At 32.6% G+C, this 26,875-nt stretch overlaps 1 protein-coding gene across 1 annotated transcript in view; it reads right to left on the bottom strand.

Annotated features, from left to right (window-relative positions):
• LOC129235303 (signal-induced proliferation-associated 1-like protein 1) overlaps positions 1-26,641 on the bottom strand; it is a 56,651-nt gene extending 30,010 nt beyond the window's left edge. The window contains exons 1-8 of the mRNA XM_054869032.1: positions 26,394-26,641; positions 23,819-25,299; positions 5,670-5,827; positions 3,839-4,027; positions 3,184-3,259; positions 2,617-2,715; positions 2,314-2,417; positions 583-740 (exon numbers count right to left, since the gene is read on the bottom strand). Of these exons, the coding sequence (XP_054725007.1) occupies positions 583-740; positions 2,314-2,417; positions 2,617-2,715; positions 3,184-3,259; positions 3,839-4,027; positions 5,670-5,827; positions 23,819-25,175 (2,141 nt within the window). The 5' untranslated portion in view covers positions 25,176-25,299; positions 26,394-26,641. The remainder of the gene's footprint in view (positions 1-582; positions 741-2,313; positions 2,418-2,616; positions 2,716-3,183; positions 3,260-3,838; positions 4,028-5,669; positions 5,828-23,818; positions 25,300-26,393) is intronic.
• Positions 26,642-26,875: the final 234 nt, after the last annotated feature.

Raw genomic sequence — 26,875 nt, 5'->3', positions numbered from 1 at the left:
AACTGAGGCATTGAGAAGCAAAGAGAAGTAAATCCTAAAATTAAAAAAATTGAGATAACCAGTGCAAGAAGTAAGAGAAGCTCTTTTCTGTTTTGGGGCAAGAGAAGGTACTAGTTGCCCTGATAGGTGCTGATATACATCATGATTTAGAAGAAAAAAAAAACAATGAAAGCCTACCTAGAATCTGAACTGTAAATGAGTTTTCCTTAAAACTTTACAAAGTTCACTTACATCACTTTGCTTCTCACTGCCTCAATTGCTATTTTCAATAAAAACTTAATGAATAACACTAGTTTACTTTTGTCAGTTGCTTTGACAAATATAGGTGTATTGACAGATTTGTGTATGGTTGTGATTCCAACTGTTTCTCTCAAATTCAACAGCCTCCCTCTCTCCAATCTATGACACTTTTCACATAATGATTAAGTCTTGCCACTATTATCATGTAGTTCATAACTTTTAAAAAGCAACAAAAAAACAAAACGTCTCAGCAAATGACATCAGCAACAATGTCATGTTGTTACAAATGAATAAGAAAAGATAAGATGGATCAAAAAGAAAATATAAGAAATTCATACATACCTATAACAAGTGTTATCCGAACATGGGTTGACAACTCTTACAATTATAAAAACATGTTGAAATTGTGATCTAATATTTTTTGGAGTGAATGGCTGTGCATCTGGTTCTTGGAAGACGATTGTGACAATGTCATTCCCAATATGCCTTTTGCGAAGAAGCTGTGAAATAAATATTCATATTAGATGGTTGTTTTGAATACAATGCTTGTGACATTTGAGACACACTATAAAAAACTTCAGTATATTTATAAGCGTTAAACTATATTTTGCCATATGATCTACAGATTTACAGTGACAGATAATGTATTAAAAACCTATCAATTTTGTTCCATTTATGAAATAATAAAAGTATCCTGCAAAGGGAAAAAATCTACACACTAATGTAAAATTTTTGAATCAATTTCTGATCTTATGTTTCACATTGATTACTTGGATTTCATTTTTTTATTTTTACCAACATTGATACAAGTAAAATGATTCCATGTTCTCATCAATTGAAATTTTCCTCAACTTGTCTAGTTTTGCATTAGCAGCAATAGCACATGTAAGACAGTTTCTTATTTACTACATACAAGTATGTTTTTAGGTAAGTATTTTAGAATTGCCATTTGCAGCTATAAAATTTGAAATTGCCTGTTGTCTAAAAAGTGGTTTTATGCACTTCCAATGTCAAAATTTAAACATTTATCTAGATAAAATTATCTGAAAAAGGAAGAAAAACTATTTAACACTTTTTACAAGTTTTTTTTATTATCATATATAAACAATTAATACAATGTCATAATAATATCACTTGCTATAAAAAGAATTGTTTGGAATTTTTTCAAAATTGTTGGGAAAATGTGGCATTTCTCAAGAAAACTTCAGAGCTTGATTTTGACAGGGATGAAAAAAATGGAACTAACATAAAAATAAAAAAAAGTTGGGTTTTATGCACTCAATATTACTTGAACTGTTAAGCCATTTATGAAGTTATTAACATATGAAGGAATACTGATCAAACAGATTGTCTTTTTGCTAACATAATCAGAATGTCTTACACTAATTAAGCTTTAAGCAACTTACTTGAAACCCTTAAAAATTTTATTTAAGCATGCTTGAATGAGTATGCAAAAAATTATCAAATGCTCTTTTTTTTAATTTAAATTATTGCTTTTTAAATCATGGTATGAAGGTAGGAATCAGGATTTTCTATTAGTTCAAGTTTAATTATTTTCTTTAAAAAAAATAACTGAAAATGGATGCAAAAATATTATTGCTCAGAAGAACCCCTAAAAGTAAAATGAAAACCAAATGAATAATAATCAACGACAATTTATAGATAAAAAATTGTCTGTTCACTTATTTAAGAAATTTATTCTTTATTTATTTATTCTTTTTAATTGAATGTTTTGAAGAAACTTAGAAAAACTTAATAACAAATTTTCCCCCTTCAAAAGGTTTCAAAAACACAAACTAAATCTTGCAATTAAAAATTGAAGTAAATAAACATGTTAGTCACATTTTTGATATTTAATGAACAAATATGAGATAATAATACTGGAAATGGTGTCAGAATTAATTATGAAACCAACAGTTGATTTCATGTTGGGTATCAATTGCGAAAATTTATATTTTACCACAGATAAGAAATAATATTAATTAAAGCCCCATACAAATACTGTTAATATACCATTTTTGTTTTTACTATAAAAAAAGTGTCAGAAAATAGCAAATTTAAAGTAAAACTTACTTGCTGTTTATTATTTGGGGTGTATGGTAATAGAGTTGAAACATGAAACATGACTTCACAATCTTGATGAGTAGTAAATATAGAATAAAGGCCAGTAGTATCAGCTAAAATAAAAATAAATAAAAGTACTTCAAAATAATAATAATAAAAAAACCAGAATCTGGACTTACATTATTATTACTTATTGGTTACATGTGTTAGTTCAATACAAATAATTTAGATCAAAAGTTGAACATAACAAACTGAACAACAATGACAAAAGGACATCATCACAATAAATCAACAAACAAAAAAATATCTTACTTTTCGTGTCTAATCCACCTCGATATCTGTCAAATCCTTTCAAACGTATGCGCTGCCCAAGCATGTCTAAAAATTCTTCAAATGCAGGACCAGCAAATTCTATAATATTCAAAATTATTTCTGGTACTAAAAACAGACTACTGGTCAAAGATTGTTACAAAAAATATGTATAATCAAGGGCGTCCATATGCAAAATTTTAAGGGGGGGGGGGGGGCTGAAAAAATTTCCCCATGGTTTAGCAGAATATTTTCCCCATGGAAACTGATTTCAGTACAGATTAGAGATGTTAAAATTTGACATTTTTAATAACTTATTCATTAATGGGTGGAAAAGAAATTTTTATACATTTTTGCTATGAAAAAAGCACTTAAAGCAAGGAAGTTATCATTGCAAATAAGGGGGTCCCCCCTATATGGGCGCCCTTGTTTATAATTTTATGCTGCAGTCGAAAAACCAATTAAAATAAGTTTTAGTTTGAATATTATTTGAATGCTTTTGTTGTCTGCTAAATTTCAATTTGATAACAGCATACAAATGAAGCTAGTTTGATTGATCCAATTTCTTACCATTATTATACATTTCTTCTTCGGTGGATTGTCCAGCTTTACAGTACATTACACCAACTTTAAAATTTTTGGTTATCTGTAAAACAAAAAAGATCTTAGGAAAACTTTCCTAACCATCAAAGCATAAACATTTATGCACCACTATCACAGCATGCACATAAACACATTTAAAAAATATATTCAAAACTCAAATGTTGAATAGCATTTAACAAAGGAATGAAAATAATATAACAAGTTAGCACTTTGCAAACTCTTGCTTTCTAGGGAAGAATGAATAAAAATGCAATAATTTAAAAGGAACCATTATGCATCAATAAGGTTTTGGCAATCTTCATCTATGTTTTTTTTTTTTTTTGGATCAGATTTCTTACTTTTAAGTTTCTAATTTTAATAATTTGTTCAAGTGGTGTTTTCAAACGAGATGGAAACATAACTCTTATATTTACCTTCCTAGTTTAAATTTTCAACAAATATTTTTCAAAAATGATAAATAAATAGGTAAATAACAAAAAAAAAAATAATATAAATATTCCTAGTTTTAAAGCACTCTCACACACACACTGACAATAATCAACATTTGCCAAGGAAACAAGGAAATAACACTGCTCTCAGGGCCTCACAAAATATCTAGCTCGGTAACTTAGCAATAACTTACTCCTTGTTCATCTAGCCTCAGCAAATGTTCTTCTGTTTGAAGACCAGGAACAGCAAGACGAAGACAAGGGAGGTGAAGCTCAGGAGCAATATATTCTACTACTTCTTTAGCATGGCACTGTCTTGGCTGGCTGGACCTTGCAATATTTGGAACAGCTTCTTCCAATACTGTACCTCTCATAACCAAAAGCTAAAAATAAATAAACAAACCCAGTTTAATCATGGCATTTGTAGTATATAAACAGTTTCAATCATTATGGATGATGATCCTCAATTTCAATTGAAAAACTAGAAGCAAAATCAAAATTTGCTGAAAGATCCTTTTAAAGGAAAGTAAAGTATGTTAGAAACATAAAAAAAAGAAAAAAAAAACATTTTCAATAAAATTACTACTACACTATTGGAATGATCTAAAAATTACATAAAATTAACCTTCACATATTTCTTACGTTCGACAAGCACGACCGGTAGCGACCGGTTAGTTAATCACGTGACAGCTAATGATCACATGCTCCAATCAACAGCTAAGAATGGTAACCGATGCGGTAACAGGTTGATCATAGAACGCTGCGGTTAGTAACCAGTTACTCACCGGTCGACCGGTGAGGTTTGTCGAACGCAAGGTTTGAAGTCCAAAAGGTACTTATGAATAAATAGGAAATTTTTCTGCAATTACATTAATATTCACAAAGGGTAAATGAATGTAAAATCCTTGTCAAGTGCTTTTATTTTCAAATACAATTATTTTTGCGGGGGCATCAATAAGTCTGTTATATTCATTTATGACTCAGGAGTTGTAGATAACTGTGTCTAAGTGTATGGGGTTACTTCTAGACTCTAAGCAATGTAAAAAGCAAAACTTTCCAGTTTTTCTAAATGTATTTACATCCTCTATGCACTTTAATTAGTGCCAAGACGTTGGATGGATTTTTACGCAAGTTGGCACACAACTAGAACAAGAGTGTGCACCTGGAACCTAGTTGATGATTTTCATTTTCAGACTTTCAATTATTTTTCGAATAAAATGCAAGTGTTTACCATAATCTTTTCTATTTATTAATTATTTGCTTAAGTAAACATTTGAAATAATATTTCTTTTCATTGCTTCCAAAATTAAGGAAGTTTATTCTGCAGAAGGAGCCTTATTCCAGGCAGATTTAGTGCTTTGTATTGACCCTCAAACAGATGCAGAAGTGTTTGTGCACAAGGCTCTATACTTTTCAGCATGACCCCCTCTAAAATGCTAGTCTGTATCCCTCCCTGGTCAGACCCAATACTGTTTTTAAGTGCTGTATAGTTGAAGAACATTTATACACAGTAGCAGCATATTTTGTATTGAACAAAACAATGTAGGTTCAAGCTTCTGCTCAAACCTTAAATTGTAGAGCAGGAGAATCGGCTAAAAACTATAGTCTCCTTTCCAATCAGAAAAGTTCCTAACTCCAAGAATATTTTAAAAGGTAACTATAAGAAAGATTATTTACTCCTCCCTCAATTAACCATGCATTGTTGAAAAAAAAAAAAAAATAAGAGGGAGGGGGAATATCGCTCAGACAGTCTGAGGTCACATCCACCAAATATCATCAGTGAAAGGTGGGAGGATACGACAGTTTCAATTTCTTTCTATATTCTTACAGTTTTGTGCATTAAAGCATGTTGCAAAAATGAGTAAAATTTGTGGTTTTGTCACTAAATATCATAAAAGTATGTTATATTGCACTTTCTAGCAGCAATGACATCCCTGCACATGCATCATAATAATTATAATAAATAAATAAACATATGTGTGTATCGAGTATAAGAGTGATTATAATATATAGAGAGATACTTACTTCACTAGTGCGGATAATAATCCTGTACTGGTAATGAGGTAATGCACTACTACTATTGTTGTTTTTAGAACAACTGTCACTCATGTCTATCTTCTCTCTTTTAATGCTAATTGCTACTGGCCCAAGGCTTTCATCGATGCCAAACCAATTTTGATGCTCTGAAAATGAAATAAACCATGTATCGAAAAACAAGTTATTGCAAAATATGCAGGACTGATCAGAAAAAGTCTGGACAAAGTTTTAAAGGAATCAGAGGGGACAGATATAAAAGCAACCACAGTACAATGCATGCCAGGTGAAGGTGGTAGTAGATGATATACTGCAGAAACAATGAGGCAGTGTGGCTGGCTGTGCTTTTAGACAGCATGAAGCACCATAATATTGCTAGATTCAAGGGTGGATACACACTAAAATGGGGGGAGGGAGATCATGCTCAAAAATACACGTATTAAGTATGAAAATTTTCTGGAACAGTTCGGATGTCAACATCCTTCAAAAAGCACCAAATTAGAACAAATAAGACACCTAGTAAGATGTCAGACATTTTAAACTAATTTTGTAGGAAATTAAAAAAATTAAAATGGTTGGTGTTTTTGCAGCAATCCAGTTGACTACAAAAAATCATGATTAAATATCATAAAACTCAAAAAATTAAATATAACACCTATACAGTTGAGTTCCAACTTACAAGAGGGATGCGTTACAAGACTCCTCGCGTAAGTCTAAATTTCGAGTTGTGGATAAATATGTGTATACAAATTTTTTAGAAGCATAGCAAATTCATTCAGACACTTATGAATACCCCTCAAACTGCTTTAAAGTATTCCTCTCAACTACACACTACATTTTCTTACATAAATATTTGAACTTTTACTGTATTTTAAAAAATACAAAACTTTTATTCTACATTAAATACTAAAGATGCATAAAGTAAATGATCAATGGAAGGGGGGAAAAACGTAACACGGTTCGTATAGTATGAAGTAATAATAAAATGCTGCATTATAATATAGTGCTTTACAGTAGATACACCAACAATATTTGTGAGTTAAAAGTTGAAGATAATGATGATTCTCCATGCTCAGATATAGTTATTCTTACCTGATACATTTTTAAATATGGTTGCTTCGCAGTTTCTTTTTTAACGTTTCAATTTGTGGCAACAGCCCCTCTTGCTGATCTCTTTTTTCAAGAATACAAGAGCAGTTTCCATTTTCATAATATTTACTTTACAAGACTGCAATGCAAACTTCAATATTGAAACTAAGTTCAGAACTTTTATGGATATCTTTTTGTTTTGACTTTTAATTATGTATGGAAGATTCATTCATACTTATTGTCGTGCTACTGTCGGAGTTTTGTAATTGTTCAAGCATATCAAGAATCTTAGCCTTTTTTTTTCTTTAAATCAAACTTTTTTTTCTTCCCATCTTCAAACTTACGATGAAGGTGCGACTAAGGTGCCATTATATTTCATCAACTTTAATATTTAGAATGAAAAAATGAATAAATGAAAGTTGTTGAGTAGTTAATTGATGCATTAACGCGATGCGTAGACAAGTCTGCTGTAGGAACCTTCACTGTCGGTGATGCTTAAAGGAATGTAATAACATTCACAAAATCAATATTTAGTAGCTTATGACGAAGCCGATATTTCCTTCCAAAAATTTCGTGTTGTGGACAAAAAACTCACGTTAGCTCTAAAATTCGTTACTAGTGAAAAATTTGCGTTATAGCCATTTCGTGCAAATCGAATCACGTTGTAGTGAGAGTCAACTGTATAAGCAGTATTTTGAAAATACCTCAAGATAGCTTCTTGCTATGGTCACTGCTCATTAGGGTGGATCGAAAAAAAAAACAAAATTTTGAATCTTAATTTGGAATACCTGCCAAAAGCTGTGCATGTGTAAGTACAACACACATGTAAAAATATTATCAGGTTTGAACAACTCTTTGAGGGTCCTACCAAGGCTTGAATTTCTCCAAAAATAGAAAAAAAAGGTCATTTTTCCAAAATTTTTATGAAAATACTAGTGTTTAAAATTTTTGTTATAATACGGTTAAAATGCTTCCTTTGAACACTCTTTTCATGTATCTTCCCAATTATTTACAGTCTTTACACCGTTAAGTTTGCACATAAGTCGTAAAGTTTCGCGAAATTAACCAAAAACTGACTTTTTTAAAGCTTTTTTGCACATTGCAATATTTCTTCTTTTAAAGTCCAGTTTTCTTTATTACAACACCTGTACTGAATGCAGTTTTAAACGGAAGTGAAGTTAAACTTTATTACATTAACAGCCCAGAATCCAATAAAAAGAACTGGCTGCATTTCGAGTTCTACCATTCTACCTTTTCCATCTGTCGAGCCACATGTATTAAGTATAAATGTATTATTCATTTTACATTAGAAGTAAACTATCAAAATGATTTAGTTGTATTAACTAAAAAAACATAGAGAGAAGTGCATTGGTTACAAAGAATGTACATTTACTCACACACAGTCACTCTGACATATAAACATCAATATTTCACAAAATGAGGGACTTGAAAAGTATCAGTTAGTTAAAGATACATAAAATAGTCAGTTTGTCACATCCATTCATGAAACCTCTTTGAAATCATTTTTTGATTCAAACGATGACATGATACTTCGAGGTTTGATTTTTGCTCATATGAAGCCATCTTTTGCCGATTGACTAATCACAAACAAAGAAGCTTCTGTGGCCATATTAGCACAGCGTTCCACCACCTGCGTGTGACAGGGCAACTAAACGAACGCAAAATCAGCGTTGGTGTTTTTAATCTACTGTTGAATATTTTAATTAGATATGCTAGCTAAAATAGGAGAGGGGTGGCAGTTATTGCACATTCTTGCCGGTTGATAACATCATAGTAGTCTGATCCATTAAAGTTAATCTTTGAATTATAAAATTCTCTTATTTCTTCAAGAACAGAAGCCACCTGTATAGCCTTCAAAATCTTCGCAAACCCAGTTCTCTGATGTACTTTCGTTCATCAGTGATCACTGTTAAGAGAATTTTTTCTGGTTGGCAAAAATAGGAATTTCGTTGAATGACAGGATCAATGATGTTTTCAGATTTTCACTTACGTAACGAAATGCTGTAATAACACTGATGAGGAACAGCAAAGTTTTCTTTCAATTCCAGAAGAAGAAAAATTTGCAACGGCTATACTCCCGCCACCAGAGCCATGAACATCTTTTGGTATTGATGTCACTTCAAAAGTGGAACAAATGAGGCTTTCTCTGCTAACGCTATCAACAGTGTGCTACCAGTATTGCATTTCTGACAGATGTGCGATATGCTGCAGCAATTGCTTCAGAAACATTACAGGATTTTGGTACTGTGTCAAATAATTATTGCTCTAAAGTCGTTGATAGGAATAAAATTCAAAGACAGCGAAAGAAGTGTCACAGGTGTCACAGACGAAGTAAGTGCTTCTCTTCAAAATCTGCAAACTAGAAGTGAAAGGGTTTGAAAAGTACATTTTTCGATAGCCAAAAAGACAAAACTATGACAAAAAGAAATGGTTGGAAACAGATACTGTAGAAGAACAATAAGCGAGGAATCCATAGTTGAAAAATCCAATTATCTTTATTTGGGTCATGTGACGGCAACTTCTAAAACTGGAAAACATGTCGCGACAGCAACATGATGATTTTTGAACTGAAAATTTGTTTAAGCCTTAAGGATCTTTTAGCTGTGATGGCACGGCCACGAATACCAGAAAAAACAACGGTGCAATTGCGGCCATAGAGAATAAAATTGGACATCCTGTCCCATGGTTAATCTGCTAACTGCAAGCAAGCAGCCTTTGCGTCACCTGTTCACATTACTTGATGGTGAAACTGCTGGTCCATGTGAGGTTTCGCAGGACCAATAGGTAAATTGCTAGACAAGTGCGACAATTTACCACTGGTTCAGTTTGAAGCAATTACGCTCCTCGTCGTAGTGCTGGGCTGTTAATGTAATGAAGTATAATTTCATTTCCATTTAAAACTGCAGTCTGCACAGTCATTGCAAAAAAAAAGAAAGAAATGGACTTTAAGAGAAAAAATGTTGCTATGTGCAAAAAAGCTTGAAAAAAGTCAGTTTTTGGAAACTTGACAAAATTTTAGGAACTTGTGTGCGAACCTAATACTGCAAAGAATGTAAATAATTTTGAAGATACATGAAAAGAGTGTTAAAAGGAACCATTTTAATGGTATGAGAACAAAAATTTTGAACCTAGTTATTTTGATAAAAATTTTGGAAAATTGACCTTTTTCCCTATTTTTGAAGAAATTCAAACCTTGGTAGGACCCTCAAGGAGTTGTTCAAACTCGATAATATTTTACATGTGCATTGTTCTTACACATGCACAGCTTTTGGTAGGTATTCCAAATTTAGGTTCGAAATTTCATTTTTTTCGATCCACCCTACTGCTCATTTTCCAATTAATATTTTGCCATAAAGACCTGGCTCATTTCATTGTAAAAACACAAACTTAAATCAATGGTTTAACATCCTGTTCTAGACCAATATCCTTCCCAGCCAACACAATAAATAAATATAGATAATGAAAATATATTGATACTTGATGCATATTCTATAGATATGGAATATAATTTTTAAACAATAAGAAAAAATAGTTTGCAATTATTAAATTTAAACACAATTTTGTAACATTTTCAAGAAAAATAACCATTGTTCACAGAAATAAACTGTTAATTGATCGTAATATAATGAAAATTTATGGAGAAATAGTAGTAGTGAAATTATCATTATAACAAATTGGCAGCCATTAATTGTCATCTGCCAATTTGCTTATCTGTGCATCTCTACTGCTACTTTATATAGGTAGGGTTAGGTGGGGTAAAATGGGTATAAAATAGCATACTTTTGGATTTTCACTCAAGTATTTTTGTCAAAATATTTTGTTTCTATTTTTTTTTTTTTTTTGTATACATTACATATGCTGAGAGTATAATTAAATGATTTTCACACATAATTTGATACAAATTTATTTTTGAAAGGAGTGTTCATGACCATTTGACAAAATATTAATAAGGTTTCTTTCAACGCATGATATCCATACTTGTCATTCTTTAAAAAAAGTAATGGCCTCTATTGTCAATTTGTGGCTTGTTAATATTTTTTATTATTTGATGTTCTTCAATGAAATCTATTTCGTCTACACCAGGAAAAAAAAAAAATCTTTTCGGATTTTCTAAAAATACTTCACCTTTTCATCTCATATTTCCCACAAACAGTTATATATTTGCCAATAAATTCTTTCTTAAAAATTCTCCTCTTCTTTTTTTTAAGCATATTTTTAGCAGTTTCTATTGCAGATACTTCCTCTGAATGAACTTTCTTTTTCCTCTATTTTTTATTTTCTTGCTTTTTAATTCTTTTTTTTCACTTTCAATTCTTAGCCTTTCTAAAACATCTTTGTCAATACTTCCTGTATTTGCCACAGCACATGTTTAAGTTGTTGTTTTAAATAACTCATGCAGGTGGTTGTTGAATCTGAAGTTCTTGTTGAAATTGCTGACAATATTGCACTTTTCAAATCTTTATGAGGTGACGAAATCATGCTTAGTGATGTATACTTTTCGGATTGAAACGAGGATGTGTTCCGTGCTCCGACAATTTAAAGGTACATTAGAGAAATTGGTAGCAACTCAAAAAAAAAAAAAGAAAAAATACAAATTTAATTAAAAATAATTTGTTTTTTAACCATTTTTTTGACTACCCATTTTACCCCACATGACCCTACAAGACTTTTATGATCTAGGGTATAATAGAGCGTGATTTTTTTTTTCTTTTTTGGCCCTACCCTTCTCTAGAATTGTTAAATATTTAAATTTCCAAAAAACACATCAAGTGTAAGAATAATAGTGCAAAAAGGAGAGACTCTTTACATTAAAAAAATGCTTTCTAAAAATATATAAATAAATTGTAACCAAAGGTGCAATAGTCTCATCATATCAGGTTCATATTCCAAAACTATCTTATAATTTTAAATCACAGGCCTTAATTGCTGACAAAACATGTAAAAGAGAAAAAACACTTAAAATGAAAATAATAACAGGTTATAAAAACAGAAAGATAGAGGGTTTTTTTTTTTTTTTTGGAAATCAGGTAGAGATCTGTTATTTATTTTTCTTTGGGTTTATATCAAACATCTTGAAAAAAAAAACTTAACACTAAAAAATTTTTTTATTTGTTCAAAGTTTTAAATGAAAATGAGCATTGAGCATCAAATCAATTAAGTTTTAAATAATAACAATAATTTTAAAATTGATAGTCACATTTAAACTGTAATGAATGTTGATCACATTAATTTTTTATGTCTACTATATTTAAAATAAATATTAGTTGCCATGAAACAGATACAGTAAAACCTGTGCATAATGATATACTGTCTATTACGATAAACCTGCCTAAAACGGTATTTCCATTTTCGTTTGGTCCCTGCGAATTTCCTATTTATTTAATGCATTTTAAACCTGCATACAACGATAATCATTTTCTAACAAAACCTGTCTACAAGGATATTTTTTTCTCTCTAGTATGCTCATTGAAGAACCTGATTTTCGAATCATTTTTGGTTTGTAGAGGACAGATTCCACGTGATTTGGAAAGACGATGTTTTAAGTGAAATTCGTTTTTGGCATGATTTGCATTAAAAAAAGCATAAAAAAAATTAATCAACACTTTTTTTTTTGAAAAAAAAAAAAAAAAATCTGTAAATTTCTTACGAAATAAACTTATTTTCATAATATCTTTGATACACAGTTTTATACCTTTTACTTGGCAAAACTTTTATTTTAAGTTCTATGTAAGGCTATAAAACTTTTTTTGAATTTGAAATTTTTTAAATTCAAACTGTCTACGACGATAATCTGTCCATAACGATATTTTTTCTAGGTCCCCAGGGTATCGTTATAGACAGGTTTGACTGTATAAGAAAATAAAAAATTTAACTGTAAATTTTAGTTTGGTTTCGAATTAGAAAACAGTGCATTTTTGTGACTAAATGACGACGAGACGGAACACAGTTAAAACAATGAAATTAACTGAGTTAATTAAAATGCTCATCTTATAAATTGTGTGAAAACATGAGCCAATTCTGTTGAACCTAGATCTGGAATTACATTATAAACATAGTTTTTTCAAAAATTTAAAACCCTTTCAACATTATACAAGAAAAATGTGTCCCTATGTTTTTTGCATAGGCCTTTTGCCTTTTCATCAACAATCATGCACTTATTGAGCTAGAACAAAAACACCAAAAGGAATTTTTCTTAACTGTTACTACATTTCTGTATCAGAAAGTATGCTTAATAAAATGATAGGTAATGCTTTGTGATTTAAATTTATTCTCCTGTTACTGCATCTGACAAAGTCTTGCATAATATAGATGAACGCCCGAACGCCGTTCGCAGAAAATTTTTGGCTCTGCAGAATTTTTTTTTTTCAAACTGTTAACGTTGATTTTAAGAAAATCTCAGAGCTTATTTCTGTTAAAGCCTTTCTCCAAAAGCCTTTTAAAGCACATGTGTAAAAAAACGATAATGGTTTTGGCAGTTTTCTTCAGTTGGTGAAAAATAAGCAAACTATATGTTACTGCAAAAAAAAAAAATAAGCACTTTTTTTTCTTTGTTTCTTTCATATTTGAATATAAATTTAATTTTTTATTCAAGGGTGAGTTAGGCAATATAATTATTTGCAGAAAATTTTCCAGTTAGGATTTGTGTTCGCAGAAAGCTTTTCATTTTATCTAAGTTTGGTCTGACATTTCTATGGAATGGTCCTTTAGATATTTAAATGATTAGACCAGTGGTTCCTCATCTGTGAGGAGCATCAAACTAGGGAGGCATTGTAAGGGGACAAGTATAACTCTTAACAAAATCAACAACATCGTTTTGTTATTCAAGTTTGAGTAACTTGAACCAAAGAACAGCAATATCTTTTCAATGACAACTTGGTTCGTTAAAATTTAACCTCTAAAAATAAATTTATTCATTTCATTTTGATATTTTACAAAATGTTCTTTTTTACTGTACTTTTGCGCAATTGTTAAATGAAGTAAAACTTATCTGTATACTCAACACAATGTAAGATTGTAAGTCACAATTTAAGTTTGATGCAGAAAAACTACTTTAATTATATAAAATATGTTGATTTTTCTAACTTCATTACATAAATTGCAACTGGGATAGCTTCAAAGGATGACAGTAAAATCTTTGTTGTAGGGGGGGGGGGCACAGGTATAAAAAGTTTGGAAACCGGTGGATTAGAGTTAAATGGCTTTGGGTTGTATAATGTCTGGTCACTATAAACAGAAACATAAAAATAAAATGAGCTAACTTATACTTAATACTGCAGAGAAATCAGTCTTAGGAAACAACTGAACGAAAGGGAAGATGGAATGACCAAAGGTAGATAATAATAAGAGACACACATATGCATGCCGTACACGGATACAGTTAATGCTGTGCAGTTACATTTGCTGTAGATATGTGCATTGACTGAAAATTGTTAATAATATCCATATTAAAAACTGATTATTTTCAAAGTTTGAAGATAAATTAAGGAAAAATTTTCATTATTGCTTTCACGAATACGTGATTGAAAACAAAAGGCATTTTCCTTCTAAAAATTTTAACTAGCCACTGCAGGATTTTCATTCCTGCAGATAGTTGAGCTATGTGCGTAGTTTGACACGTAACTGAAGTGACCAAATAAATATTTCATGTTAAAATACAGACCAATATATCACTTCCTGGTATCCGATTTTTCATGTTAAGTGTTTTCATGTAAAACGTATATTTCACTGTAATTTATACCTTAATCTTATTATGGGAATGACTTCTGAGGGCAAAAATTCTAGATTTGTACAGCTTTCCTGTCATGTCTTTAATTAAATTGTTTAAATAAACAATAGCAATATAAGAAGCTTAATAACAGTGGCGGCAATTCATGCAAAGGGAGACAGGCAACGGCTCCCTACTTTTTATGGCTTATTTATTTTATTTTCCAATTTAGGAACTAAAGCTTGCAATTATTTTTAAAAAAAGCAAAAATGTCAAAACTTTAAGAACATAATTATTTGTTTTCACCTTGTATGGTTGGTTACAAGACATTATTTAGCACAAGCAATAACTTTTAGTTTGAATTTGTTGTTCATAGATATTGTAAATTGATTGTTTTACTTAAACAAGCCATACTTTGATAAAATTATTCACAAGAGTTGGTGACAGCTCAAAATACTTCGAGGAGAGTTATAGAAGTCGAATTCATGTCTAAGAGTTTTTTCGGGGAAAGTTATTTTGTACGAAATTCATCAAAATCTTAAGAAAAACTTGAGTTAAGTAATTATTACATCAATTTCCACTTATCTGCTTCAATATAATCAAAACCAGCCCTAACACAATTTTGTACCTTTTTCCTTTTTTTTTTTTTTTTTTTTTTTCAATTTTTGCTGCTGTGGCTTTTTTTTTTTTTTTTTTTGCCCCCCCCCATCCCCTCATAAGCTCCAATTGCTGCTATTGCTTAATAAAGCTTTTTCGATATGAAGTCCTTCCTTTTAAATCTTGAGTACTTAAATACTGAATGAGTTTGTCAAAAAACGACTCAACAACTGTTCAGAAACCTTGAAAGGAAGAATCAACAGAAAATAATTTCAAAAGATAGTTAAGTAAAACTAAATAGATTATTTGCAAAACAAATTATGTTTTTTTAGTTAAGAAAATATTTATAATCGAGATAAGTATTCAGTTTAGGCTTGATAAATTTAGAGTTTTAAATAATTTTAGTGGAATAACAAACTTATTTGCTTTTATTAGCAAGCTATAAAAAATATATATGTCATAGCATATATATCTGGCTTCCATCTTGGCTTCCTTAAGAGGTTTTCCACCTCCAGCTCAGTTAGTCCTATGCCGGGCTGATGAGTGCTAATAAGTACGAAACTGCAGTCCTCGGCTGGAATTGACTGAGCTGGCGGTGTATTTCATGCATAGCATATAGTTTAAAATGTGATACATTAAGGGACCATTCATTATCTGATGCAGAGTTATTACATATTGCTGGGTATAATTTGTTCAGACAGGATAGAGTAGGTAAAAGAGGTGGTGGGGTTTTATTTTATGTTAGAGACAATTTTATTTGCAATGAATTGGTCATAAATGATAAGCCTACTGATATTGATATGGTTTGGCTGGAGTTGATGAGCAGTAAGGGCAAAAAGCTACGCTTTGGAAACATTTATAGGCCACCTAATTCAAACCAGGGACAAGATGAACAGATGTACCGTATTATTAGTGACATGTCCAGTAAGGGATCCGTTATCATAATGGGGGATTTCAATTTTCCGGGTATTGATTGGAATAATTTTTACCCTGGTAATGGCAAAGAAGAGGAATTTTTAAAAGTAATTGGTGACTGTTTCTTAGATCAAGTTGTAACTCAGGGAACTCGAGAGGAGGCGATTTTGGATCTAGTTTTTTGTGACATAGGTAGTTTTGTTCAGGGGTTGAGTGTAGGGGAGCATATTGGAGATAGTGATCATAACAGCATTAGGTTCCGGGTTAAATTTGAAGTGTGCAAAGATGATAATTTTAGGTTTGTGCCCAATTTCAGAAACACTGATTTTGTTGCACTTAGGCAGAGCTTGAAAGAGGTTTTTTTGTCAGGGTTGGAAAATAGCGACGTAGATCAGCAGTGGACGGAATTTAAGGATAAACTTGCTAAAACCGTTGGGGACTATGTTCCATTTAGGAGAAAAGGTGTTACTACCAAAATTTGGCCCATGTGGTTCTCCAGGGAGACTAAAGAAGCTCTTAATTATAAGCAAGCCACTTTTCGTAAGTTTAAAGAAACTGGTCAGAGTGCGGGGAGGCTCCAGTATGGTAAGGCAAGGCGAAATTTTAAGTATTTGGTACGGATTCAGAAAAGGGAATTGGAGCAAAGGCTGGCAGATGACATTGATGGGAACCCTAAGAGGTTTTTTGCTTACGCTAATTCTGGGAAAGCTCGAAACAGTCAAATTGGGCCTTTGGTTGATGAGTATGGAAATTTAATCCAAAACGATAGGGATATTGCAAATGTTCTAAATAACTTTTTTTCCAGTGTGTTTAACGATAACTGTATCTCAACAGTTGACACTAACAAGACACAAGCTATTATACAGCTTGAGGATTTGGTATTTTCCAGGGAGGAGGTTTATTTCATTTGAAAAAGATTAAAGCAACTAAAGCTCCGGGACCACATAATATTTATCCAAAAATTTTAGTTGAATGTGCAGAGGAATTAGCAGATGTTTTGAATATTTTCAATGCTTCTTATAACTCGGGGATGGTGCCAGAGGACTGGAAGCTGGCTAACATAACGCCACTCTTCAAGAAGGGGTCTAAATGTATTGCTGGGAATTATAGACCTGTAAGTTTGATTTCGGTGATTTGTAAGATTTTCGAAACTTTGATCAAAATTAAGATCATGATGTTCTTAGAGACTAATAGTCTGTTGACTAGTTTGCAGTATGGTTTCAGGAAAGGTAAATCCTGTACTACTAATTTATTGCATTTCTACGACAAGGTTACCTCAGCTTTAGATAACAAAAAATGTGTGGATGTTGTTTATATTGATTTTCAAAAAGCTTTTGACAAGGTACCGCATGTTGCTCTTCTCAGCAAGTTAGCTGACATTGGAATAGGAGGAAAAACTTTACTTTGGGTTAGAAATTGGCTTACTGGTAGGAAGCAAAGAGTAGTTGTGAGAGGAAATCATTCTAATTGGAGTGATGTTTTAAGTGGGGTTCCTCAGGGATCAGTTTTAGGGCCTCTTTTGTTTATTATATTTATGAATGACATCAATGAAAATATTTCTGGAAGCATGAATTGTTTTGCTGACGATGTAAAAGTTATGGGGATTGTCGAAAATGAAGAACAAGTAAAACAGCTGCAAGAGGATTTAGATCATATTACTAAGTGGGCAGATAAATGGGGTATGGCAGTTAATGTAGGGAAATGTCAAGTGCTACACTTAGGTCATGGAAATAAGCGTATGAGATATCGTTTACAGGGTTCAGTCATAAATCAGGCAGAAAATGTTATGGATCTGGGTGTCTTTATAAATCAGGACTTCAAGTTTAGTCAACAGTGCAGTATTGCTAGTAACAAAGCCAACAAAATGCTTGGGTTCATCAATAGATCTATTTCAAACAAATCTAAGAAAGTTCTTCTGCCTTTATATAGGAGTTTAGTAAGACCTCATTTGGAGTATGCTGTTCAGTTTTGGTCGCCTTATCTGAAGAAAGATATTTTTGTATTGGAAAGGGTTCAAAGAAGGGTAACTAAATTAGTAAGGGGACTCTCAGATTTAGATTATGATACCAGACTTAATAGGCTTAACATGTACAGCCTGGAGCAAAGGAGAGTCAGAGGGGACATGATTCAGTTATTTAAATTTATCAAAATGAAAGATGTAAATGGATTAAATTTTTGCGGGAAAAGCAGAATAAGGGGTCATTGTTTTAAGCTATTTAAATCTCAGGCTAACTTGGAAATCAGGAAAAACTACTACTTTAGCAGGGTCGTGGGCACTTGGAATAGCTTACCGGAAGAGGCGGTAATGAGCAAGGGAGTGGATAGCTTTAAGAGGGCCATTGATCTTCATTGGGGACTAATTAATTGACTAGGACCAGCCTAGCTGGGCCCAGAGCCTGTTGCTGGTCGTCACATTTGTATTTGTATTTGTATATATATATAACCAACTATATACAAAACAATAAATTTTTGCCCCAAAATTGTATTTTGATCACATATTTAAAGAATCATTGTGTGAAACAACTTAGCAATCTAATATGATATTCACATTAAATGTGTTGTATATGTCTAATCAATGTCCCCATCTTTCTTTTTTGTTTTTCACTTTTCAAAGCAAAATTTTAAGTTTTACCAGTACAAATACAAAGTGAGTGACAAACTAACGCCTCATAAATACTAAATGCCTATTGCGTTCTCCCTTTTAACATAGAGCAAAAAGATCCCAGTAAGCATATTTTCGGAGTTCTGGCTACTGCCAACTATCGAAGGTCGAAAGCATTAGAAAATAAAAGTGGAAAAAACAATTGGTTAACTTCTAAATTTAAATTTTAAAATTAATCAATTAACGATTTGATTTGAATTGTTTGGATCCATTGTCAAAGCAACACCATTTATGTATTGTTGTCAGGTAGTAGAGTTGTTTGTGTCCTGGCGGAGGAACACCTTTAAACAAATGTGATAGGCATTTAGTATTTAGGAGGCTTTGGACAAACTGATTATAACTCAGAGCCAAAACTAACTAGTAGCATGATTATGAAAAATCAAAGATGAAAAGTTGTGCTAGCGCCATGCGCTATCTGTGTGACAAAATTAAACTTATATTCCTTTGCTTTACCCCATAAAAAATTAAATTATCCTGCCATCCTATTTAAGTTTTAGAAGAGTTCATTCTAAATTCTGTCAGTTTTTTTGATAAGATTTCATTACCCCTTTAATTAAATAAATTATGATATATAAATTTTTATATTTTTAAATTTTCAGTTTACAGTTAATGTTTTATAAAGAAAATCATCACCTTTTGATACCACCTAAAGTTATTTTTTGGCAGAACTCGCAATTACTAAGGGATTTACCCTGCCTTCTGATAAATACCCAAAAAAATATTTACCTTCCCACCCAACATCATTAATTGCGTGTATTAAAAATAGTTCGAATACATTTTCATCATGAAGTACCGGGGAGCAAATTCAAATGAGCAAGGCAACAGAAAACAATTTTTTTTTTTTGCTTATTAATGTGAAAACTGTTTCTATATTTGCCAGGTTATCATTTAAACAGCAATAAAATAAATAAATAACATCATAGTCTTAATAACTTCTCAGTAAATTCTTCCAAGTATCCCTCATGCTTCTTTTTTTTTTTTCATTTTGGATATGACTAACGTAGATTGTGATTTTGAAATCCTGAAGTTCATCATTGAATTGCTTATACTTGTCCAATTATGACATTGAAAAGAAAGATTCTTTGGTTCACGATATGTTTCTTTCATAATTTCATCAAGTCTTCCAATAAAAAATATTATAAACTGTGTAATACAAAATTTATGTATCAGTTTTACCAATTATTTCATATTTAGATGTTTAAAAAAAATTCAGACTCACTTTTTGCATTTTTTTGTAAAATACCCAGCTTTTGGGTATTTAGCCAGACCTTGGGTAAATACCCAAAAAATATTTACCTACTCACTGCGTATTTACCCGATCCACATCACTAATTAAATGTAAAAAAATATACATATCGCTCATTTGAAAGAAGAGAACCACAATTCGAGAAAATGAAATTTTATAGGACAAGCGTTAGAAGTTTAAATCTTCATTACATTTGCATTGAGAAAAGCAGGCATGCACAACCTTCTTGAGACAGCTGGCCACAAAGACGAGAACTGAGTAGTTTGAGGGCCACTTGGGGGGAGGGGGTATATCAAATCATAAAAATGCAAACTTAATGTTGCGATGTATTTGTAGCTTGATGTAACTCCACAATATAACTTCTGCTCTAGCTTTGGTACACAAATATGTCTAATGAGATAGTTTAGATTGAATCTTTTGAAACTTATCTTTTCACTTTCGGATTTGTAAACAGTAGTAGCAAGGGGTCAAAATGGATTCAAAAGCAGAGCAATTAATTTCCCTTTTTTGTGAAGGCACCATTTCTATTACATTTTATTTATGTGAATCTACCAATTTTGCTAGTCGAATTTTTGTGAAGATGATACCAAAAATAGCCTTAAAATCGGCCAGTATTTAAACTTAAAAATTGTAAAATTGAATAATAAATAGATTTTTTAAAAAATTACAAAAAAAAAATTGTAGAACTTGCCAGGGGCCAATTCAACAAGCTTCTTGCCACTTTTGGCAAGAGTTTTTCAGTTTTACCAATTATTTCATACTTAAGATTTAATAAAAAATTTCAGACCCATTTTTTGCATTTTTTTGTAAAATACCCAGTTTTTGGGTATTTAGCCAGGCCTTGGGTAAATACCCAAAAAATATTTACCTACCCACTGGGTATTTATCGATCCACATCACTAGATACGATAATAATTTAATTTTAAAAAGCATGCCATGAATAGTGCAATTTTTAAATTATACTATTCATCCTTTGTAAAACAAGTAAAAAACAGCTTATCCTAATATGTTGTTTACCTTCCACAAGCAAATGAAATATGATCTCTTCCAAACCACTTGACCGCTCTATTTCTGATTAAAATATCAACTTGGAAAATATTACGTAAGAATAGGTTTGAGCCCCCCCCCCCTTCCCCACCCCAAAGTAAGGGCATGTTGAGATTTTTGTAATCCTCCCTCCCCCTTGGGACCCTAAGTAATTAGGGAACAGCCCCTAACCCATCATGTATTTCCAATAAGAATCCAAGTCTTTTGCAAGTAAAAATAAAACATAAAATTATGCAACCAAAAACGAAACAGAGCATTGTTCCATTCCTTCAAATTCTTATTCTAAAAAAAAAGAAAAAAATCCATTAAATATTTGTTCACCAACCTTTCAACGGATTTCTCTAAAAGCATATGGAACATTAAATAGTTAAGTTGGCAGGTACCAATAAGTTGATGATGAGGATAAAAATAAAATGTTAGGTGGACCTTTGCTTGAAAAAATCTTACATTAGCATCATTACTTAAAATTTATTCTGATGGAAAAGATTGATAGTTTGTATGTTTCTAGTACGGAAGATTTCATGCTTTTGATGTCCAGGCTTCTGTCAACCGCTCAGAACCAGTTTCAAAACTGGCTCACCGTGTTAACACGGGGGAATTGGAAGCAGTTATTCTAAGTTCTCTTTAGATCAATGGTGACACTGGATAACCATAAGACAAAGACCTTAATTGAATAACTGAATCAGACATGTTACCCAAACAGGATGAAAAATACTGAAATTGCTTGGTTGTGTGAACTAATACAACACTGTAAGTATATTTTACTACAACTGAAAGCTCTCCTATGTATTTTTGTACCTATATAGCAGACTATTTTAATTGGATGCATGAAATTAACTTGAACATGTTGAATTTAACTTCCAATGCCCTTCTATTTTTCTGCATACAGTATTTTGCTCTCTCAAAAAATACTGAAAAATCACAAACATTTATTTTTTTTTGAAATTTAAACAAGCCTACAAGCAGGCTCAGATCAATAAATTTTGAGTCCCCCTAGAAAAAAGTTCTGCTTCAATTAATGTACAGTAACCCCTCGTTATATTGTGCTTTTCGGGGGACAAAGAAAAAGCGCAATGTAACCGAGGTCATTAAAAATAATTATCCATCCAACACATACAAGTAAATTAGCAGTCACTCTTTTTGACATGATATTCAAATGGTTTCAATATAGTTCATGAATTTACCATCACACGTATTGAAACTTATACAAGATTTAAATCTAAGTAAATTTTCAGCGTCAATATGAAATGGCGAATAAAGATGATCATCATTAGCTACAGCATGATAAGAGTGAGCATTCCAATAACAATCTTTTTCCCAGTAGACTTTCTAATCCCTTCAATTTGCAGTAGAAAGGATGTGAAAAGTGAAAGTAACCAGATTGTTTAAAAATTTCGCCAGTCCAGAGCATTCTTTCTTTCTTTGATGCAAATCCTGATTTGTGCAACCAAGTACAAATCTTTTTTGTGGCAACAGGTAGTCAGAGAGGGCATATGTTCTCTTCTACTTGGACCAGTATGACACCTGCCTGCTGTCTCTCACTCATTGTAAAGGTCTTAGTATCAATACAAAAGAAAACATCAAGTAATTTCCAAACTATATCTTAAACTAAAATAGACTGCATGTATGTACATTTGGATGGCAGGAGTTGCTGCTGTTTTTCAAGCGAATTCAGAAGAATAGGAGAATCTTCGTTTTGTTCATTGACAAAATAAAGAAGATAAAGACCTTTTCTGAGTAATACATCATTTGTTTTCATGAATGGTTTTCAAGCTTAAAGCAAGTTTTTTTTTCAGGTTTTAATATTTTGAGAAACAGAAGAGAGGAGCGATATATCCGAATGAGCGATATACCGGGGGATGATATAACGAAGGGTTACTGTACTTGAACTCTGAATTCATTTCCTTAAATCTTTTTATTTGAGGATTATTTATTATTTTAAAATTTTGAGCAGTTATGTTGGTCTTTTAATACTGATTTTTGGATACTTATTTCAAAGTTATGTCAGCAAGTAAACAAGTTTCTCCAGACTTTACAGACTTAAAATTTATTTTATCTTTCAATTCAATTCAAGTAAAAAAGAAAAAAATGCAACATTTATTCGAAAAATGCTTTGAACAGTTTTCACGGCATTTCTGTTTAATTTTGTGAGTAGTACTTTGAACCAGTTACAATTCAAAAATTTTGAGATAGATTAAGATCCTATTTTAAAACTTTAAGGATTTTTTTAATGCTTTCTGTACAGTCTTTTTTCTTCAAATGTTCGCTAAAACACAAAAATATTTAGAACTTTTAAAATTGAAGTATAGGTCTTTGGTTTCTTGGGTGGTGGGCCCTTTGCGGGATCTGGGAGTATGTAGATCTGGACCTGCATACAAGCAACATCTGAGGGAATTATGTCTTCTTGTCTCAAATTTTTTTTTGCAAGGCACTTCTTTTTCAGCACTTAGTTTTTTTTTCAATGACAAATGATGTAAATCCAGATGATTATAAAACGGAACTTCAGATTACAATACATTAAGTGAGTGGGAGGAGCTAAGAGTAAAAAATTAGAAATAATATTTTCAATGATAGGTACTTTCACCCCATGCTTGTCTATCTTGCCTAAAAAGCTTGAATTAAGATGGAGCAAACAATCACACCAGAGGACAACTTCCAGAGCAAAGAACTTCCCCCAACAATAAACTCAAAGGAAGCGACTTTAATTGTAAAAGCCCCCCCCCCTTAAAAAACTATTAATGTTACAAATTACTAAATTGTTTTAGACAAAGTGCAGGTACAAGATAATGTCTTCTTGAATAACATTTTAAAACAAAAATTTTGAATATCTTACACAAAAAATCTTATATCACGCTTACCTTGTGTGTGGAAAAAATTCCTGTAGTACAAGGCACCTGTACCAACTCTTTCCATTTGAAGTGGTTGACGCTGATAGGGGCAAAACTTATGACTCCATTTTGAAGAGGAGCCCTTTTCAAGCACAGAAACACCATAAGCCATATTGGGTTTGTGAACTGTCGGCAAAACACCAAATGCATCCTCCGGAATTTTTTGTTTTCTACATGTCATTCTATTCAAACTAATAATCCTTTCCTCCTCACCACCAAGCTCATTTCGGAAGAAAGGACAACTCAACAGCAGTTCACTACTTCTACCATCACCAGGATCGGAATCTTCAGGATTTAAATTTTCTGTACTATTAGCAGGAGTACGATTCAACATAGATGCAGCAGATGCACCAGTTGTTGTATTACGTCTCTTGCTTAGTAAACTCCTCAGTCGTGATGCATAACTGAGATTAGCTATCACACTTTGACAGTCATAATGGGCAAATGCTTTTTTCCTCAACTTGTCTTCAATTCTTGCTTCTGCATCAAGGGAGTTATCGGAACCTTTCCCCGTGCAATCGGCTACATCAGATTTATTTCCTCGTAACTTTTTAAAAATAGATGGTTCACTATTAAGCATTTTACTTCTCATTTTGCTTTTATCTTTTATATCCCACAGTTTATGAAACTTTGTTTTAATTTTTGGACTATTTGATTCTTCAAAAGAATCAGGTCCGTTGGCCAAAGTATTGGAAGCATTCTGCGTGGACGGAGTAGGGTCAATTTTCCCTTTCAAATATTCATGAATTTTGGCAGGGCCAGGACTTCTCTGATCAAAGTTCTCTCTTCGAAATTCTCTTAGCATGGCAAAGAAGCTTTCTCCAGTAGTACTAATTATGTCAAGGGAAGAGGCACTGCCGTAATCTCTTCTCAGAACTCCAGAATGATCATCAAATGTATCACCACTATGATCCAAATCCAAGCTGCTATTACTCCTGTAAAGCCCAAGCTTTGATGATGATATGCCATTGTTTACCACCATGTGGTTAAGATTAGTACTAACAACAGGAGATTTGTTCGATCTCTCACTATGTGTGCGATGTGGACGGTCGTTTCGATACCGATGAAGAGGTGGACGGTTTGCGTTATGACAAGGACTTTGATCTACCTTCAGATTTGTTTTCACTCCATTCACAAAACCATTAATCTGGGTCATGCTACCACTTTTCTGAATTGCATTATTCTGAAAAGTAGCCCTCTGCACATGGGGATGGCAATTGTTGTAATACTGTATTGCCCGGGCCCTCAAAATATCCGAAGTCAGACCATTTCCAATAACAGAACCACCAATGCTATCAGATGGTCGAACTTTGTCTGCCGTATCCATACTGCTGCACACATGTCCTACCTCTGGCACACATGGTAGGAGCTTCTTATAAAGCACATTGCAATCCTTACAAACATTCTCTCTGAAAAAAACATATCCAATGCAGTCTATCTTCAGTCATAATCTGAAAAAAAAAAAATAAATATATATATATATTAAGATCAAGCAAGGAATGCAAATGAAGGATTCCTAATTTCAAGTGCTAAAACTTATAAATGATATGTCTCACATCTTTTTGAAAATAATGGTAACTAATTAAAGTGAACCTTCTCCAACCGACCACTTCTCCAAATGATTTAAATTTTACGGAATATAATTCCATACCCCCATAAAAAATGATAGCGTTCCCTCCATTCAGGGACTACCTAAGATGCCCGTCTTCTCACAGCCAGATTTTCTAAATGAAAAAATCCAATCCTTTACAATCAAATTAGCAGAAACAATCACAAACACGATATCATGCTTTTCTAGTTTATGCTGTTAATAAACAAGTGCCTGCCCACTTAAGGGGGGGGGGGAGCAAGGTGTAAACTAGGAAATGAAATTTCTAGGGGGGAGGGTGCTATGAGCAGATTTTACTATTTTGGGAGGGGAGGTTCTTGCTCTGGGGGTGTCTTCCAGGTATTTGAAGTTGATGCACCCTACCTCTGTGTGTGTGGGGGGGGGGGGGTAACCCTGGTTGATATTTCATTCAAGAACTCATATACTTCCATACTACCTTTTTGTTTCAAGTTCCGTAAGGAGATTTAGTTTGATCATGATTTTTACTACAAAAGTAAGTATCGGTTTGAATTATTATTTAAAAGAATGTATTGTCTGCCATTTATTGAAGGTTTAGAAAACAAGGGAAATTACATTAAAAAAACAATTAATTTTTCAGTAATTGCAAAAAAGGAGTAATTTGCAGAAAATCATAAACGAATCAAAAATAAAACAAAAATGATTAAAAAATAATGAATAAAAAAGACTTCATAAAACCAACATTACACCAGACAATCTATTGCTCGCGAAAATCGGTAACATTTTCTCCTCCCTCATTATGAAAAGTAGCGAACAGTGCGAGTAGAGACCATAAATAAAGGATATGACAGCATCCGATAATCTATTGATTCGCGTTTATAAGCAAAGTCAAATTAATTTTTACAAGAGAGGGGTGAGAACAGAACTCGCACATAAATAAAAATCACATTTAAGCAAGACACAAATTGCGACACTTACTTCGAAAACCTGTAAGACTGACTTCATAGTCTTTTAAATGAAAACTCGAACCCAAACAAGCAACTGCAAAATGCGTTCCTGGCAGACAACAGAAACAAAGAGCGCTTCACCAGTATCGCGTTGTCTCTCAACAGTATTGAATCAAGAAATCGGATGATACGGAAGCATGGAACTGTGTACTGTCAGACGTAGTAAACAAAATAACGGCACGAAAGGTATGTGAATGAAAAATCTTCGCAAAATCTCAAGAGAGCGCCTCACACACACCTACATTTGAGAGAGGATAAACCTGCGTTACTAAGCGCATCCGGTAAAGTTTCCGGTCACGTGATGCTATCTTTTCAACACAGAGAAAAACCGGTCTTAGAAAACGCGTCTACCGCCGCACGGGAGAAGGAATTCACGGAGGATGGGTGAGCGAGGAACACAAAACGCAGGATGTTGTTACCTGATGACGTTGCGCATCACTCGCAAAAAGAAAG

This window comes from Uloborus diversus, chromosome 2 (assembly GCF_026930045.1).
Source record: "Uloborus diversus isolate 005 chromosome 2, Udiv.v.3.1, whole genome shotgun sequence".
In the NCBI taxonomy this organism is placed as follows: domain Eukaryota; kingdom Metazoa; phylum Arthropoda; class Arachnida; order Araneae; family Uloboridae; genus Uloborus; species Uloborus diversus.
Note: the sequence above shows the minus strand (reverse complement) of the source record. Positions and strands in the feature narration are given on the sequence as shown.